Source organism: Grus americana, chromosome 10 (genome assembly GCF_028858705.1).
Source record: "Grus americana isolate bGruAme1 chromosome 10, bGruAme1.mat, whole genome shotgun sequence".
NCBI lineage: Eukaryota > Metazoa > Chordata > Aves > Gruiformes > Gruidae > Grus > Grus americana.
In genome coordinates, this window is record NC_072861.1 from 4,369,443 (window position 1) to 4,390,393 (window position 20,951).

Genomic DNA, 20,951 nt, shown 5'->3' on the forward strand with positions numbered 1-20,951 from the left:
TACATTGTACCTATACAGGAACATCCCCCCTTTCCTGATACAGCTTTTAATTTGTATCCATACTCATATAGATACACATACCTTTTTTATATATGGCCTTCTGTATATATAACATGGACATGTACACAGCTGTAACTGGTACTGCATACCTATATGGATGCGCACGTATGTACACACACTGTATAGGACACGTAAGTGTGTATGTGCACGCCTCACACACACATTTTATATACACATCATCTTTCTACAGATATTTATCCATGTAAATATGTGCAATATATGCCTGTCTGTATATACAAGCTCCATATAGAATACCTAATATAGGTATTATATATATGTCCATTTTTACGACAGACACACATACACAATATAGTGCTTAGCACCCCCTTTACATACATACAATTATCAATTCATAAACACTATACAACACCCTGACCCACACCTTTATATATATGTGCATATTTCTATGTGTCAACATATTTATGGAACACAACAAAATACATTATAGCTATACAGGAACACACTCAGCTCCCCCTTTATTTATATAGGTCTTTGTATTCACACACAATCTTGATATACATCACCATGTGTATAATGGTAATAACTTCAGAAGAATATACCTCTATACATAATACAGTGAACCTCTGTGTGTCTGCACACTTTCTATATATGTCTCTGTCTATATACCATTAGACACATATATTTCTCTATCTTTAGGAAAACCACAATCACTCTCACACACACACACACACACACATATACTTACTTTTATATTTAGGGGTTTTTTTATTCCACCAGCTATATCTGTAGAGAATTTGAAGCGTTTATATGTGATTTCCCGAGGCCTTTGGGCCACTCTGCAGGTATTTTTCTCATTCATTTTCGTGGTAGTTTTCCTCACAGCTACTGTGGGGCTCTGTTTAGTCTTTTAGTATGGGAAAGCATTTTGATATCACACTACTGTCTCGATACTGTTTTCCCCAAGTCTGGGACTCTTCGGTTCTCCACCAAGGGCAGGGCACAAGGGGTGTAAACCAGAAGATAGGGAGACTCCAACCTGCGGCTGCAAGAAGCTGCAAGTCTGCAGAAGCTGCAAGTCAACAAGATAAGGACCTGCCTGCCTGGACACAGAAGAACAACCTGGGCTGATCCTGCTGGCTACTGCACTTTCCAATTAAAGTCATTATTTCATAAACTATGATGCCTAAGACTCTGCTGCAGGAAACCTAGGGTTGAGCCTGAAGGAGGAGGAAGTGCACCCAAGAGTAAGAGTGACACAGAGAGAGAAAGCGCGTATCTCTGTGACAGACAGAGAGTGTGTGCGTAAGAGCGCGACACAGAGACTCTGTGTGTGTGTGTGTGTGTGTGTGCGCGCGCCTGTCGGTGTGTGAGAGAGAGTATGTCTGTGTAAGACAGACTGTATGTGTCAGAGAGCGGGAGAGACTGTGTGCGCACGCAACACCATGGATGGTGTGGGACTGCTCGGGCAGCACCTGCTCCTTTAGTGTACATCACCACGCGTATAATGGGAATTAATATAGAGGGATATACAGCTATAAATAATACTATATACCTACATGTATGTGCGCACACACACATACATATTATATAGAATGCATACAGATATATACACACAGACAGTGTCTGTCTCTCACACACATTATTTTATATACAGATAATCTTATCTAGAGATTTATTTATACACATATGGGGAATATATGAGTGTGTGCCAATACATTATACCTATATACATAGAGACATTAGATATGGGGGGTGTATAAGGAGCCCCATATAGAGTACAGTATACATATATACACACAGAGACATTTGATATATCCTATATAATACACAGTGCCTCCTTTAAGTACAGAAGTATCTTTACATAAAACACACACGCGCGCTCTCACACACACAGAGGTATGCTTACCTTTACATATCAACATATATATTTCTCACTCTGTGTGTGTATCTGAGGAATGTGTATAGGCCTGTACATACATAACATTATACATGAGCACACACCCCTTTATTTATACAGCTTTTGATTTACACCCCCCCCCTTTTTACAGATCTCCAAATATGAGGATGTATATAAAGCAATATACATTGATATATAATACCATATACCTCTAGATGTGTGCACACACATATATAATAGATGGTGTGTGTGCAACACACACACAGAGTGTTTCTCTCTCTCTCTCAGATACACGCATCTATTTTAAATACACAAAATCCTTATATACAGATTCATCCGTACAGGTATGGGGAATATACATGTGTATATGAGCCCCATGTACAATACATTATAGCTGTACACATATATCTACAGAAAGACATTTGTGTGTGTCTATATATATATAGACACACACAAAATATAGTACACAGTTCCCTATATACCTATAAATGTACACATTTTTAATATACACACATATTCACATACTGTGTATAGTACATAGTCTCTGCTATCATTAAAAAAAACCAAACACACACACCCTTTTATAAATAAACATATATGTATTTCTCACTCTGTGTATATATAATTATTGTGGAGAGAGCGAGAAAGATATAAATCACATTATAGCTATAGAGGAACACACACACACCCCCCCCCCCCTTTCTTTATATGGCTGCATGTGCAGACACCCCCCCACCCCATACACACATCTTTATATACATCACCATATATGCACTGGGAATGAATATAGAGGTAGTTACACCTATAAATAACACCATATGCCTCTCTATATATATGTGCACACATATTTTAGACACTCTCTCTATATATATATTTGTGTATGCCTATACACAGTCTCGCTCTCTCATACACACACATATTTTCTATATGCATAATATATGGAGATATAGCTTTAGCCATACAGATAGGGGTGTGTGTTGTGTGCATCTGTGTTAGGAGCCCCAGATATATACATATATATATTAAAAAAAAAATATATGTACACAGAGACAGTGAGACATATACTATATAGTACACAGTACCCCCTTTAAATACTTATTATTTGTCTTTACATAAAATACATGCATGTGCACGCGCACACACACATATATATAGAGGTATGCATACCTTTATAGGTAAAACTATATATTTCTAACTGTGTTTGTACATACACAGGGAGAGAGTGTGTGTGTATATATATATATATATATATATATATAGGCATATACTTTAATAGATGTCATTATACCTCTAAGTGAACACACAGAGAGACATCTCCATGTTATATGTAATGCATATTACACGTACAAAATTATCTAGCTATGTACACAAACACACAGAGATACACACAGGGTTGCGGTTTGGTTTTTTTTTTTTTTTTGTGTGTGTGTGTGTGTTTTTTTTTTTTAAATTAAATATCCAAGTATATTATGGGAATGTATAGAGAGGGCTATACATCTACAAATAGTGCTGTAGACATAATACTCTTTCTATCTATCTTGCTGTGTGCACACATACTGTATGTAAGACATAGGAATATATACACAGTCATGCCCCCCCCCCCCCCCAGCTACTTTATATACCCATAATCTTTATATAGCATTTTTATCCATAGAGATACAGGGAGAATATGTGTGTGTGTGTGTGTGTGTGTGTGTGTGTGTGTATGCGCACGCATATATGAACCCCATATATATATATATATATATATAAAATATAAAAATCTACACACACATATACACAGCGTATAAAACACAGCTGCCCCCCCTTAAATACATATAATTATTTCTCATTAAATAAAAACACACATCCCTCCCTTTATATATATAAATATATGTATATAGTTGTCTGTGTCTGTGTATATATTTACAGGGGGAGATAGATATAGATGTATTAAAAAAGACATTAAACCTAAACAGAAACACACACACAAACACACACGCCCTTTATTGATCTAGCTATTCATACACACATTTTTTTATATATATATATATATCACCATGTCTGTAATGGGGATTACTTTAGAAGGCTACATGTCTATAAACAGTATCATATACCTATATAGACGTGCACACACATATGCTGCTACATACATGTGTAGCTGCACACAGTCTCTCTGACACACATTTTTTATATACACATAATCTTTATAGATAGATTTATCCATATAGGTATGGTGAATGTGTGTTTAAAGACGACCATACATATATATATATATATAAAAAAAATACAGAACACATATGGACATTTGAAACCTCTACTATACAATACATAGTTCCCCCCGCCCCTTAACTACACATATACTTACCTATCAGTAAATAGAATACACATACTTACTCACGCGCTGTCATACATACATATGGATGGATACCTTTATATATAAATAGATGTGCATTTCTCACTCTGTATGTATATACGGGAGGGAAACGTGTGTGTGTGTGTGTATATATAAGGATATGCATATATATATATATTTTACATTACACCTCTATGTGAGCACACACACAAAATTATATGTATATACACAGACCTGATCACTCACACTTCCCCTCCTTTTCATCTATCTTTATTAACTTTATCTTATTATATCTTTATTATCTTATTATAATTATCTTTATTATCTTTGCTATCATATTATAATCTATCTTTATCTTTATATATGTGATATATAAGGCTATAGAGAGATATATATAGGGATATACCTATATATAAAATACATTGTACCTATACATGATGCGTACACACATAGTTTATATATAAAATATATACATAATACAGATTACACATGATACTACTACATGATACAGATTAAAAAGATATGTATACATACAGACACAGTCTCTCTCACACACCCCCTTTTAAAATATATAATTATCTATTTTAAAAGAAAATATATACACACACTCACACACCTCTTTTTTCCCCTCTGGGTATATGTATACGGGGACTTTATATATAGGGATAGATATAAAATACATTGTACCTATACATGATGCGCACACGCAGAGATATATCCATATTATATGTAATACATATTATACATATTAAAATATATGCAGATACAGTCACGCACACTTTTTATACATAAGTATATATACACAGTTTCTCTCACACATATACATCTCTCTCTATATAAATATGTATATATCCCCATGTATATGTATGGGGATACTAGATATACACAATACATTATACCTATATATGTATACACACACACTTTATACATACTATAGAATACATATAGAATCTATAAGTATATAGTCATGCACACACATTTTAATATATTTTCATTATATATAACATATCTATGTACATGCAGTTACACACACATACACCCTCCCCATTACATGTCTTTATGTTGACTTACATACATGTATACACACACAGACTGACCTAGCTTTATATATAAATATATATATCCATGTATATAAATGGATAAAGGTATATAATACATCACACATCTATATTACACGCATTCATGGTTTATGTATAATGCATCTAAAGTGAGTATGTATATACACAATCACACAAACACCTTTATAGATCTTTACATATACAGAAACGTATGCAGACATACATTTCTATGCACACACAAATATACATATCTTAATATATAAATATATCTAAATATATATATATCCATATATATGTAGGGATACCATGTGTATATATATGTAGGAATATAGATAAAACATTATATATACACATGTACACACATACATTCATATTTTATATACTACAAACCACATACAAAATATGTATGCATATACACAGACACTGTCACACACATATCTTTTTTATACACGTGTGTGTGTATATATATATACACACATACACACACATATGCAAAAACAGAAGATATCTTTAATAAGGATGGAGATATCTATATCTGTATCTATCTCCCCATCCATATCAATGTAGGGATATACATATATAATACATTATACATACATGCATATATATATTTACAACCATACACTTATACACACGTTTATCTATCCTTGTGTTACATATACATCTCTATAGATGTATATATCTCTGTGTGGGTATGTATATATGGGGATATACATATATAATACATTATACATCTACATACTTTTTTAATGTCTACAATATTTAAACATATATTCAGAGACCATCTCTCCTTCTCACACCCCTCATCCCTTTTAATATATCTTTATATATTTTAATATCTTTAATATATGTATTTAGATACAATTTCTATGTATATATACAGACACACAGCCTCTCACGTCTGTACATAAAGACATATACATATATCTTTTTATATATATGTATAGACACAGTCACATACCTACCTTTGCATGTATATAAATCTTCTCATATATATTGGGATGTATGTTTGGAGATTCATATACGATACATTCTACACATATATGCACAAACATATGTATATACAGTTACTTGTATCTTTATGTGTGTCTGGAGTTGTGTGTATGTATGTGGGATATACATATAGATTTCTATGAATATGCATATACACACACATTTCATATATATAATTATGTATATACACAGGCACATCCTTATATAGATATATATGTATCTTTTTATATATGTCTATATTTCACTGTCTGTATACATACTATATATAGGGATGTATATATGGGACATACGCATATAATAGATTATACTTGTAAATGTACACACTTATATACCTATCTTCCATATATTATATGTGCATGTGTATGCAAAACCAGAATTTTTTCATATATATCTATCTCCCCATGTATATATGGGGACGTACATATATAATACATTATACCTACACACACACACACACGTATTTTTTTTTAACATACATATGTTAAAAAGCTAGGGGGAATTAACCTCTCCCAGATCTCCAAACTACGACAAGTGCCTTCAGCAGGAGCAAACTTGGGGCCCTCCAACCTTTCATGAATTACTATTTTGGTGCAGACTTCCGTGGAGCAAACCAAGACACGCCACGGTGGGGTTCATTTCCAGGACGGAGCTACACCATTGCTCCGTCTCACCTGGTTTACAGCACACAGCGCAAGGCAAAAATGCAGTTTGCATTTACATTTTAAAGCAAAACTTACCGCTGCTAGGCTCATTGTAGTATCGACTGATGTAATTATTCATGTCATCCTCTGAAAGAAGAAGAAAAGCAGCCATTAGAAGACCATTTATTTGATTACACGGTTGAAATTCCACCCTGTGAAAGGCTCTCCTCTGCCCCGTACACCCAGAGAACCAACTTCTGTGTATTTTTAGGCCCAAAGACCAGGTGAGATTTGGTGACACACAACACCCACCATCCACCCCGTTGCTGCAGCCAAAATAGGGATCACAATTTCTTGCAGTTCTTTATGGGACCACCCTGGAAACGAGGCATTCTGGGTCCAAAGAAAACGTGCTCCATGATCTTTGCAGAGACTGACACAGGGCTGACCAGCTCCCCAGGCCCGTCTCCTCGCCCCTTGTAGAGACAAGTGTAACACTGGGCTTTTTCTGGTCAGCAGGGCCCTCCCTTCCCTTTTTTCCATTCAGAATGAATAGAGAGAGTTATTTTGTTGTACATTATATAAATATGTAATGTACAGCATAATATTAACATTACGTTATCTGTTGGCTTAAAATATACTATAAAGATTTTTACAAGTCAAGGATGTAGTACTACACTTGTAGTACGTACATGAGAGTTACGCCTGAACACCAATAATGAAGACATGGCCACAAAAGGGAAAGCAGCAGCTATATTGCACATGCAGATTTTAGATGCTGCAGACAGCAGTGGGATTTCCTGTTATCTTACAGAAAAGCACAACATTTTAAAGTTGCTGACAAAGAAAACAACAAACTCCTCTTGTTGCCATTCTGAGCAGAACACAAATATTGCTGCTAAGAAGACAACATCGGCAATCCAGGAAGAATGACAAGCAACCTGACCTGCCCGATTTGCGGTGTATCGTGCGCTCTAAAAGCATTCTCTCCTTTTAAGTGCTCTTTTTGATACCGTGTTTCAGAAAACCATGCTCATCCCTTTGAGCCAGATTTCCTTCGTCCCCCTGGGTCTCTGTGGCTACCATCCTGCTTTTTCACAGCACATTGCGGTTTGCAGGTGAAAGAAACAGATGTTTTCTGGGGAACACTTTCTCCACACAACAAGACCCAAACCACTAAGCACTCTGTACCTGAAATAGCTGCACTCATAAGAAGGCAATCTAACCTGACACTGAAAGGCAACATGGTTGTTTTCCTGGTTTCATTGGATCTTAAAAGCTTTTTTGGCCCTTGTTGATCTTTAAATGCCTGCAGTCAGAGGTGTGCTTTCTGCTAATGTCTGAGTTTAAAAAAGAGGCCTCAGAGTAGCTCAAGGCAATGCTGCTGAATTAGGAGTACATTGCAAGGCTTTTCAGCTATCTGCTACTAAAATACACTTCATTTCAATCATGCATAATTTATACTCTAAATGCCACCAAACCTGCCAGCCAGTATAGATACAGGTTCTTGTTCAGGCATGGAACCTTTGGCTACAGTCAGAAAATACCTGCATATCTGTATTTCTGGTAAAGCGCTTTCATCGCATTTAACTGACGAGTCTAATTCTAAGGAGAGAAATGAGGCAGAGAGAACTACAGCTTGGCCTGGGCGAGGGCATGTTCTGCATGTGGGGGTCGCCCCTCCTCGTCACCTGGTGAAAGCACACGGCCGCGCTCTGCGATGAACAGGGCACTGGGGTGCTCTCACCAAAGTCTGCCCCAAATGCTGAGATGCTTTGCACCGAGGACAGAAAACAACTCGAAAAAGGTATTCATCTGCTTTTCATGTGTTATGGCAAGGCCGACGTGAAGTCGTCTTTAGGACTGCATACCTTTAACTGCCCTGGCCATCTGTCTGTCAACTAACAGAACATACCAGGGCACTATTTGCAAACCAATTCAGCAAAGAGATACAGACAGACTGCTCTTTAGATCAACAAAGGCCAACGCCAAAAGCTGAAAATCCCGTAACGCACTCACTTGGATCCCTTTGAGTGGTGAAGAAAATCGCCGATTGTCCTGACTGTGCGCGTGACCGCTTGCACGCAAGATTGGGAGTGCTGCCTCGCTGCCTACTGTCATGTTACTATGTGATGGCCTTACTAACGTCCTTGTTTTACGTTGCTTGTCTATCTATAAGCACAATACATACATATAAATATATACACATGTGCATGTAAAATATAAAATGCATGTACATATATCTATCTCGAATAGCTTCTTATGAATAAAAAACAATAGTGAGTAATGGAATAACAACAGCAAAATAAATATTTCAACAACAGATTAAGTCTCTGAATCATTACATTAAAACAAACTGACAATTAACAAACTCATCTTAGTCATATGGGAATCTCAGCCGCTTTGGGCATAAAAGGCTACAAACAATTCCAGTTATCACTCATTATAGTCTACCTTGCTGAAAGGAAGGAGTTTGAAAAAAAATGCCACAAATATACAACTGAAAGCAACTATTTGTGCATATAAAATGTATACACAAATAAAAAGTACAGTGTTGCACGTTCCTATGGAACACTGCTTAAGGACTTGATGGTGATTTACAGTGAGATGAAGTCCCCGCTGCTCGGTATGTGCAGTCAAATGGAGTACAACTACATTTGCAGCTTGGTGGCATGTAGGACGTTTGTATGAGTAAGCAGGGGAGACCAGCTTTTACAAGAGGACAGATTGCTTTTATTATTTAAATTCTACACAGTGTTTTCTGCTGACAGTGTATTTTAGTTTCAGCTCCAAAAAGGAAATTGTCTTAAGAAATACTTGATTCTTCATAGTTTTCTGGGTTTTTTTAAAACGTCGTGTTTTTCTTATTTTTGCCATCTTGGAATTTTTCAGGATCCAGAAGATTTGATTTCCCTCCTTTCCTAGAAATAAACCCATGTCTTCAAATACACAGCAGTGTTACCTGAACTTCCTTTTCCAGAAGAGAAACTTTCCATTTAAGTCCTCAGCCATAGCAATGCCCTAATGGTATTTATAGTAAACTAAGGAACTGGCAGTAAGCAGAAAGCAAAAGTATTATTTCCCTCATTTCCCCTGGAAATGGCAACCTTAGGAAAATGTCTAGGGATGGCAATTGGGATCCTCTTGCTAGATGCAGCAGGAAGAACGAAAAACCTTTACCCCCAGGAAATCTGGTGACAAAGATCCAATAGTTGTGAGTTGAGAAGGTAGAATCGGAACAGTGAGGCAGCTCTTCCCCAGGTGAAAACCCAACAAGGATAGTTCGATTATCTTCCCTGGAAAGCGAGAGCAATGGGAAGCTGTACGAAACGCAGCAGCAGTGTGGAGGAATTCAGCCGAGAGAAGGTTTTGCTGGGCAGGAGAACGAACGAGGAGACACAGGCTGTTCCCTACGGTCTGTGAGCATTGTTTGCTCAAGGAGCACGGGGTGTGAATGACTGCCAAAACAGCCTGACAAAATGAGAGCAGGAACTGCTTCACCTACTACTGGCAGACGGCAACTATATAACTCTAAGAGGTGAGGCAGCAGAGTAACGTGGGACCACAAACAGACTGCAGGGCTGACTCCAATGGGACCAGGACTTTTTACTGGACAGAAGGGAATTGCTGGCTGGGAAGGTTGCTCCGACTCCTACCTACCTCGCATTAAGACCAGAAGAGCCTTCCCTGACACTGTGACCGACCACTTCTGACAGATGGTAAGTGCAGTAAAGTCAAATCAAGAAGGGGAAGTAAGTCCCATCTCTTAGCCTGCTATCCAAATCTCTGTTATTGAAAAAATGTGCGGCTCTTGGTCAGGATCTGTCTGACAGCTACTGGATTTTGTCTGATGAAGGCTTTCAAATTATCTGCCAGTTCTTTTCCTGCAAGACTAAGAACACACACTAAAATGGTTCAGGGAGTAATAAACTATTTAGAGTACAGTCCCATATAATCTCATCTGACCCAAGAGACAACGCTGTAATCTCTCTCTCCTGGCCCTATAAAAACCTAATGAATTTGGTGAAACACATAAATGACATTCCACACAAGGCAGATCTCTCTTTTAGTTCTATAATCCCTCAACGGTGACCTTTAATTGTTTCATCAATGACTTTAGCGAATGAGTCTGCAACACCCCTGCATACAGTAAATACCATTTGCACATCGTTTAGATTAGAGGCCTTAAAAAAGGGATTTCTTTTGAAATATTTCATTATTACAGTATTTTACTTCTTGTTTTTATTGCCATTGATTGTACTGCCTTCTGTCTCTCAAAGCTGAATTTTCTGAACTGGAGGCTTATTTTTTCTGCTGTCTAGCCTCCCACTGACAATGAGAGTCCTCAGAGTAGAGTAAGGTCTTACCCTGACTTTCCTCCAGAAAGCAATCTTTACTAGGAGGTTTCTAAAGAAGCAGATCTTTCATCTTCATCACTGCTGTTTGACACCAGTGTCTTCTCCTTAAAGTACCACTACCGCTTAGAAGCATTTAGGAAAGAAAAGCAGGATAAAATACACTTTGCAATAAACCCCACTCAGATACCCTGAGCAGGGAGGTTTTTCAAGACACACTTTATAAGATCCAGTTATCATCCCTAAACACTTCTGGAAATAAGAACAGTGATGACAGCTACGCTGCTCTGACACTAGCCAATAGCACTGCCACAACCTGACTTTGCACGAAAAGAACACAGCTTTAGTATGACACTGTAGTGCAATAAGAAAGGAGGACAGAATGTACATAAAAAAGGACATCTACAGGTGTTTCTGAGAGCACACCAGCAATCCACAGGGGAAAATTCCCCAATGAAGCTGTAACCTTCCCAGCAAGTTTTCCCCTGCAGCTTGCCATGCAGGCTCTGGCACTCCACATCTGTCTAACCTTGGCCATCTGAACTTCACCATCACCAAATTCTCAGCCAGACCTAACCTCCTCTTCTCGTCAGCAGTCCAAGCACAGCTCACTGCTCACTTGTAAATTAATTTATTAAGGCTTATGCATGCTCCCTAGGCTGTGCTGTACTGCCTAGTTCACCTTTCTGGTGTCATGCAAGACGACCTGAGCAGAGTTTTTTCCCCTCTGCTTTGCTGGCCCTAGAAGGTCTCTCCCTTTCCTCCTGGCAACACGGAAAGTTTGTGCCAACAGGAAACATGAACAGCCAGCTGGCACTTTCCAGGAGACTTCCCCTGCGTTTCGTATGAAGGCAGATTGCCACATTAGTGCAAGCTGCAGTACTCACACGACTGTTCCATTCACACGTATATCCAGACGCTGCGGAGGTCGGATGGATTCCCGAGCATGTGGATAACCCACCTTGAGAGGAGCTGTCAAAGTTAGCTTGCACAGAAAACAGAGCAACAGATGCAGCCTGGTTCTAAGGAATAAATCAACCTCAGATGGAAGTCATCGTGCAGAAGGAAATCCTGGGACATGGAACAGGCTCCATTATCAGCAGATACTGCTGGGACAGAAAAATCAGGACAGAAAACCAAAATCCTTAACTGACAAATTAGGTGGCTTTGGCCCTTGCTTTAGCGGATCCTGCTGCAAGAGCACTGTGTGCTGAGTTGAGCGTGGCTGAGATGCAAGAGATCTGTGTGTCAGCACAGCTGGTGGCTTTGGGTAGAGGATGGCCTGGAGGACGTCTCAATGCTCTTTCCAACCTTGTTCTCTATGAATATGAATCAGCAGATCCACATCTGAGTTGGCTTGTTACAGTCAGCCTGAAGCAAACATAGAGGAACTTGGGTCTGTCTCTGCAAAATAGCCACACTTGTTGAGTCCAGAAAAACAAAGGTTGAGAAAGAATATGGCTACCAACAAAACAATAATTTCCTGGGTAAACATCAGGGAGAGAGAAGAATAATTTAAGCAAAAGGATTCAAGAACAAATTGTTATAAACTGGCAATGAATAAACATAGACTGGGAATTAGGAAAAGATTGCTAATAATTTAGAAAAGTGAGATGCCGGAACAGCGTTATAATGGCGTCAGAGGGCAAAACATCTGTCACATGGAGCGTGATCTGTTTATGAAGGAGGTTATTATGAAAGGGGCTGCATGCTTGGACAGTGGAAAGCGTTCCAATTCTGTGTTCCTTTACCTGTCAGCAATGTCTTCACACCTCTGCACATTAATGATGGGAGACAACTTCAACCTCGCACGCGTGACTGCATGCCCACCACTTCTGGAAGGGAAAAGTTTCTACCACACCCATTTGGTGCCTATGAAATTCAAGAGCCTAACTGCACTAACTACACGCACGTTTATGTAAGTGTCGCTTAAGGTTTAATTCCTTTGATTCCCGCCTAGATGATCAGTGCGCAGAGAACCACAAAGCCTGAAAGAGGCACCTACAGAGAAGCCAAATCCTCGCTCTTCCACAGATGCATGGAGTTTAACCAGGAAGTGGAGTGCACTTAAGATATAACCATTTCCAGGAGTAAGCTTCAAAGTAGATACATTTCAACATTTGAAAATAACCATAAACTATTTTTTATCTATTGTTCTGCAGTAACAGGGCTCTCTTAGAGCACTAACAGATGATCACCAAAGGAACTGGCTTAGAGTTTAAAACTGTTCAACCAGCTCAGACTGCCTTGCAAGGAACAACTGACAAAATCCTTTCCAGTGCCCTGCTTTGCCTTCTCAGACAGTTTATGAATAATCTTAAGAGAAACCCTCTGAAGCTCCAGAATTTGTCACATTCCCCTCCCCATATCCTACTTTCTTCACTTACAAGACAGTGGGTACCTATGGGAAGAGCAAGCTTTACTTTTCTCCAAGCACGATCATAAATTGCAGCAGTCCCCCAAAGCAAAAGACTTACTACTAACCCCATAAAAATGGAAATTTGACTCAGAAGAGCTAAAATAAGCTTTTTGCGATGCGAAGTAACAGAGCTAGGATCCGGTTCTTGCTCAAAGGAATAGAAGGGTGGCATATTAATCTTAAACTATGGCAGCACTGTAGAATTTCAAAAACGGAAATGATATGTGCAGGAAAATGAGGAATTTTCACTAGGGACTGTAATTCATATATTATGGGAGAGATTAAAGAATAATAAATTTTGGAAGGAAGTATTAATGGCTACATGGGGCACTGTGAACCTGGCAGTCCCTGAAGCCTGGAACTTTGTATACTAAACACTAAAAATGATTTGTGCAGGAGCAGAAAACATTGGATGTTATTCTGACCATGACCAGTTACATACTGTATGAAGTAAGAACTCAGCAAGAGAAAAAACTTCCTTTATAATTTAGAGATGAACAGATAGGATGATATTTGCCATTATGTCAAATGTAACCATCCCTGGGAAGAAGGAGGTGCCAGCACTTAGGATATTTCCCTTGCTCTCAGAGAAGGCTGACCACAACAGTCCTGAAAATCATTAGCGATGCTGCTGTGCATTCACATGCATCAGCTTTCACCCTAAGCTCTTTACAAACCGAGGCAGAGAAGCTAAGTAAAGTGCTCACAGTGCAGCAAATGTCACAGCTTTGCCCTGGGTTTATAGCTCCTAGAGTCCTGCCCTTCTCTCGAGTCCATCATCTTTCCTGGTGTTGATAATGGCACCGTTTGACTTGCACACCAAAGCCTGTGTTTTAGCCTTCATGTTTGTCCATTCTGGAGATCAATTTTTTTGGCAAGACAAATAAAACCTCCATCCAAAGCAAGTTAAAGGTGAAAAATTTCCTGCATCTTAGCCAAATTAATTAGAAAACACCATATATCCGTACATTTTCCATAGTTATTCCTACTATGTTAGGAGATACTCTGGGCAGAGAGAAGCGTGTGAGGCAGTAACCGTCTCAGAGAATCAGCACAGGACTGACCAGCTTACAGCTGTACTGACTCAAGACTTGGTCCTTCAAGAAGAGGCACGAAATAGTAGCTGAGGAGTTATGGGACACTTTCAGAGCCCGATGACCATCTGACTAGAGCTCTTGCCTCTCCCAGTCCCGTACCAGCAATTAATGCACTTCCGATACAATGAGAAAGAGATCTGCAGAGAGAAAAGCTGGGTGAAAACTCATACTGAAAGCTACCAAATCAGCCAGCATGTACAGTGCTCTCCTGGTGCAGGCCACAGTGCGTGTCTTTACACAGCTTCCCTGAGGTGCTGCGTGTACCTGTGATGCTGGGGTTACCTTGACTTACTTTACTGAGCGCTGTAGTAAATGGTTGCACAAAATCCAGTGTAAATACCAGAGTACAAGCTACAGCCGCCCCCGAGGAGCTTTAACTTATGCACTATCCCATAAAACTCCCAGGTAGGGAAATGAGTAAAAAGTCTGAATGCTTTCTTATTCCATAACCCCTTCGTGGTAAAGTATTCTGCACTGAATGTTTCCATTGTTCAGTACAGACAGGGGAAATAAGATTAGCTTGAGATGGAATATCCCATTTTCTCAGGCAGTATGTTCTCTAGCCAACTCAAGCTTGCCGGTTTGGCAGAGTTCAGGGCTCTCCGAAGATGGTGATTTTTTTGAAGGCTGACTAAGTTTGGCACAACCACATGCATTCTATGCCATACCCTACCCTCAGGTGTTATATGCAGGGCTAATGTTCTGCCAGAGCATAAAAGAACAGCACGTGAGAGCCTATTTTGCCTAACAGCTGAATTGTGGCTTTGAACTGTAGCTTTTCTTTTAACAGTATTAGCAACCTGGTCCCTTATTTCTCTTCCAACTAGTCAGTGTAATAGGCAACTGAAGATATTTTTCAAAGCTAACCAATGCCATGTGGCACACAGAATGATTAACTACAGTCAACACTCTGGAATCTTTAAGGAGGAGAAACACAGCTTAGAGAAAATAGATGCAAAGCAATTCCTACTGCGGTTTGACACAGAGGGTAACTTGCAAAACATAACCCTTGACCCAAAAGTCAGGAGCTTACACTTCCAGGCAGAGCGAGTGCTGTGGAAAATCCTGAAGACAGCACAGCCAGTGTAACCACAGCATGTGAGAAGCAGGAGGATGCAGAAATGACCTACAGGAAATGTCTCAATCATCTGTGCTCTGCAGACCCATGTCTCAGGAGTATTTTGCATGCCTGAGCAAGTGGGGAGATGGGAGATCCTACACCAATTAGATAGGCCCCTTCCGCATGGCGCAAATGGAGGCACCTTCAGCTGAAGACATGCTCTTCTTCCAGCCGATGTACCACGTTCATTTTTTGCTGATACACGTATTGGTCAGAATGGGCAGGGCATAGATGAAGAAAATGCTGACAGCATGCCAAAGTGATAATGTTGAAAGCTGCTGTAGCGAGAGCCAGCACATCACTGGGAGTGTGAGTTGGTGCTGGGGAGAGCTGGAGAAGAAAGACGCAGTTGAGGTGGGGAGGGAGAAGAACCAGGCAGGGCTGGCTCACGATCTTTCTTCCCCAGGGGTAACTGCCTTCTCAAGCTGTTAGTTGAGGTTTTGAAGTCCTGTAGCTTACACAGAAGCAATCTCTAAGCCAGCATTGCTAGTGCAGGATTTAAAGCCCTGGTAGCCTACTACTACTTTCCTTTGCAAAATAATGCAGGAAATTATGTGCAAAATCCTCTGCCTCCACTGACTGTTATCTGGATTGTGAACTAAAGCACTGAACGTTGTTGCTGGGCTTGTGGTTTCTCATGCAATCTTAATTGGGCCCCTTGTCAGCAGTCCACCATGAGGACAGCCTACCACAGATGGGTGTCCCTTGCTGTAAGACCACAGGATTTTTTTTTTCTGTCCAACTCCTGCCTCATTCAACATAAAGGACAATTGTTAAAATTGAGTCACCTGAATTTAGCTTCTGAAGACAAGCTCTCAAAGCACCTACAAAGGCATTGTATGTAATATATGATACAATGCACAAAAAATACTTCCTCCTGTATTTTTAGATTACTTCTGGGAATCAGAAATTAATTCTGTGTACTCAGTATGAATGTTTAAATATAACATAACTGCACCTTACCCAATATGTAAAGTAATGCCTGTTTTCTTATTTGCTGAATGTCTTTTTTCAGTGAAAAGCATGAATCTCTCTAATCTACCTAACAATGTAGAAATCGGTCCTGAAGATTGTGCGTATACTTTGTTGCTTGTGTGGCCAGCATTTTACAGGGAGACACAAATAACAAGCAATTGTGTTAACCTGGATGTTGGAAGGAATACCTTGGACAGAAGAATTTTTAGATGAATCTCCACTGCGCTAAAATTTCAGCAAGCCTCCTTTTTAAATGTGCACAACACTCTCCAGTTCCAAATGTAACCCTCAAGGAACACATGCATAAATTATAATATATCCACTGGGGAAACCTCTGCAATACTACAAAAAAGGGGGAAATGCATTTTAGGGGACAGTCTGCTCAACTGTCTGCTTTTAAATACAATTTCAAATCAGGAATAATTAATGGCTAAAATTGTGGTTAGCGCTTAGCTACTATTAAAGAGGAAAAAACAAAAACAATTTCTACGTGCTTTCGTTACTGTGTAGAGAATGGAAAGGATTATCAGTTGAAAATGTCTGGTGAGCTTTTTTCTCTTAAACCTTTTGATTAAAGTACTTCTGTGCCTTGAATTCAAAGGAGTTTGACTGAAATAAAGATACCATGCAAACCTCTAATTCAGATATATTCACATACTGCTCATCTACTAAAATAATCAAGCTAAGATGTCCAAGGAAGACTAGTATATCTATATGTACTAAGGTAGAAAGTGTTGTCTGCTCTGGAATATTATGTTAAATGTAAGTGAGATCAAGACACATTCTGCACTCCATTGTAAGGGTTGGGAGATCACAGGGAAAAAAACCCTATGTCTTCTCCAAAAATACTTCTGGTCTAGCACTTGTGTGATAAAAATGGATCCAAGTAAATATAACTGTTGATACTCCCCTGAACAACACACCTGCCCAACAGACAAACTCACAGACCACCCACAGGACTGCTCTTCACCACAGTCACTTAGGCATCCAAGCAGGAGCTGCTGACACAGTGCATCACTCCTTTTCTGGCACCAGAGCTGCCCTGTCCAAGCACAGCTGGGCTGTCCAGCATTGGCCGTTTTAAGCAACCTGGTGAGAGCATAGCCTCTGGGCAAGGCAAGCTTCACAGCTTGTGCATGGGTCCTCTCTAAACCACTGAAATGCAAGTGGCCAAAGACTGAAACTGTTTTTCAATGTTGTTCTGTACTTCCCTGCTTTCTCCTCTGAGTGACTATTCTTCTGCCAATTCTGATTTGGCTGCTGCTTCTTCAGTGTTTGATGGATATAATCATGCTGACACTGGGAAGGAACATCATAGTCATTTTCTTCCCAAGTCATTTTATTGGCTCTGTTCAGAATCTGTTCACAAATACAACAGTTCCTGCCACTTTGAAGCAGACGCAGTGTCTTTGCAAAAATGGGAAAATGCAGTCTCTAGGGAAAGTAATCAATTCACTGGTCAAATGAAAGTATTTAGTGGGTTCAATAACTCCATGTACGGGACCAGCTGTGCCAGTGGGTAGCAGCACACAGGCAGTACTCACCTCGTGGAGGTCGCAGCTCAGTGATGTTCTCGGTGGCGTCATCATCTGAATCTTCAGTTGCTACCACTTTGTACCTGTTGCTGCTCTGTTTGTTCAGTACATGTGGGACCTGCAGCGCAGCCTCCCTCTCTGCAGCCAGATCCAAATCCTGCTGAGCAAGGTGGGCTCTCAGCTGCCTGATTTCAAACTAGAGGAAAAAACAACACCACACACTGATGTCATATAAGCATGGCCAGAAGTGTATATTCTACAGTTGGGGACCTATTACTCATTTTATCACTAAACCACTACAAACTGGTGACAGTAAATAAAATGAGGTTGAGCCAAAATGCGAGTCCGAGCTGCTGATGGTCTCCCAAAGCCCATGTGAGCTGGACTATTGTTCACATAATCTAAAAATAATGACTCCCTCATGCTGGTCTTCTATTTTGTACATGTCTGCATCCTGAAGATATGATTTTTGACAATTTTTAACAGATCTAACTGCCAAATCAAATGAAATCTTTATAGAAGACCACTCTTAACAGGCATCTAGGGATTTAGGTTCATGACAAACATCCCTATTCTGCAAGACTTTGTACTGAGGATTTCTATGGAGGGAAGTTCTCTAAGCAGTACCCAGAATGGTCCTCCTCCACTAACTGGGCAAGGGGGAGGGACACCACAGTCCTCTTCCAGCTTGAAATCTTCTGTACTCAACAGTGTGCAGAAAACCCTGGGGAAGGTTGCCACTTTTCTGGCCAATCCCCTCAAGTACACAAGCCACAGCAGTTAATGACTTTCTGCAGTCAGGAGGGTATTTGCCTCCTGACTTGTGTTACAAACCAGACACTGACAAAAAGACAGAAGCTACCAGGTACCATCTGATTGATGGACACAGCATATTTCTCTCATGCGTGACAGCCACAGGTCTTCCACAACGCAAGAAGGAAAGTAATTTTTCTGGAGAGGCTGCAGAGACCCTTTAAACCCTAAACAGGCACTACAAGATTCCACTGTTCTTCCCCTCTGCCATCCAGCACAGCTATGGGGCTGTGTAGCAGAGGGTTTCTCTTTCTCAAACTCTTTTTAACATCAGTAGTACAGCAGTGACCAAGTCACATCTAATTAACAGAGAGGCTGAGAGGGAAAAGCAAAGGAGGTGAATAACAGGCTAAGGCCTTTAAAATTTAGCATTGCTGGGCCTCCCATAGTTCAAGGCCTGAAAAGCCATCAGAAAGCATGGTGCTACGGCGAGCCACACTGCACCTGTCACTCCGCATTTACAACAGAGATGGAATTAGTACCTCAATGCTTGAAAACTGGTGTGTAACAGTATGTACGCTAAATGAATCTGGTTCTGGCTCTTGCCTCTCAGACGCTGACTCAAGTTACTTTGCTGTCAGATTTTGGAATCTGTCATCGGACCCAGTTTGTTCCACCGTGGTCCACGTCGGACACAGCACAAACCCCAGGCATGCTGCAGAGCACCAGCAGTTCCTCCAAGCTGTGTAAGCGACTGGAGGGGAAACAAGACAGAGTTTCTGCAGATTTTAGAAAGAAAAAAAAGAGGAAAGAAAAAGGGATTCCAGTTTGCCACATCTGGAGACTGTCTGCCTTCTGCATAAGGAAAGAAACTTAGACTAACTTCCAAGGCCCACTGCAAGACTCAAATCTAGAGAGCAAAAGGACACTTTAAGCTTTCCAGATCACATTCAAACCACCAAATATAGGGATGTAACAAAGCACACAGCTTCATGTCTGTCTTGAAATCAGTGGTCAGAGGTCTGGCAGTTGCAGACAGATGGCTGCATGAAATGCTCATTGCTCTTAACCAAAGGTCCTCTGGCAGTGGGAGCCAGAGGAGCCGGGTAGTATCAGCAAATGTCAAAACACAGCCCTGCTCCTTGAGTCCTTCAACAAAACCTCCGCAGCAGATCCCAGATGGTGATTTTTGTGTTAACCTATCAGCAAGGAAGTAGTAAACTGGGAGTACTAAGACTTTTCCCAGCCAGCCCTAAGCTTCCTGAGGCTTAAGGCGCCCATGCCATACCAGAGGTGCCAGTATGAATGCATCATTCAGCCGTGAAAGGACTGTCTGGAGTTCAAGTTTACAACACAGAGAATTTCAGGTTTTATCCTTGACTTGAAAGAAAAAGAAATCCCAAAATATCTTACATTTCACATTTAAAGGGAGAAGGATATCCTTTCAGACATTCCCTTGGTTTAAAGATAGAAATGCACTCAAACATGATAGGCAAAAAATAAATCTGGAGATTTTTTTAAAAAAATTATTGCCTAACCATATCTACTTGCCTAGCTCAAACTAAAAGGCAATAAAAATTAGGCATCATTCCTGTTTTTCTACATTTCACATTTCATCCTTCAAAAACATTCTTGTGTGTCAGAAAAAGAAATATTGCCACTAAAATGCTTAATTCTGGCCTGGAGGCAGGATATGATTTCTTTCTTCATGAAAGAGGAAAAAAAAAAAAAAAGGCAGGTATTTTGTAACAG

The 20,951-nt window shown here is 39.9% G+C and overlaps 1 protein-coding gene across 2 annotated transcripts in view; it reads right to left on the minus strand.

Moving 5' to 3' along the window:
* TMEM266 (transmembrane protein 266) overlaps nt 1-20,951 on the minus strand; it is a 63,882-nt gene that overhangs the window by 1,470 nt on the left and 41,461 nt on the right. For both annotated transcript variants that reach the window (XM_054836394.1, XM_054836393.1), the window contains 2 exons: nt 18,456-18,642; nt 7,042-7,092 (listed from right to left, as the gene is read on the minus strand). In XM_054836394.1, the coding sequence (XP_054692369.1) occupies nt 7,042-7,092; nt 18,456-18,642 (238 nt within the window). The remainder of the gene's footprint in view (nt 1-7,041; nt 7,093-18,455; nt 18,643-20,951) is intronic.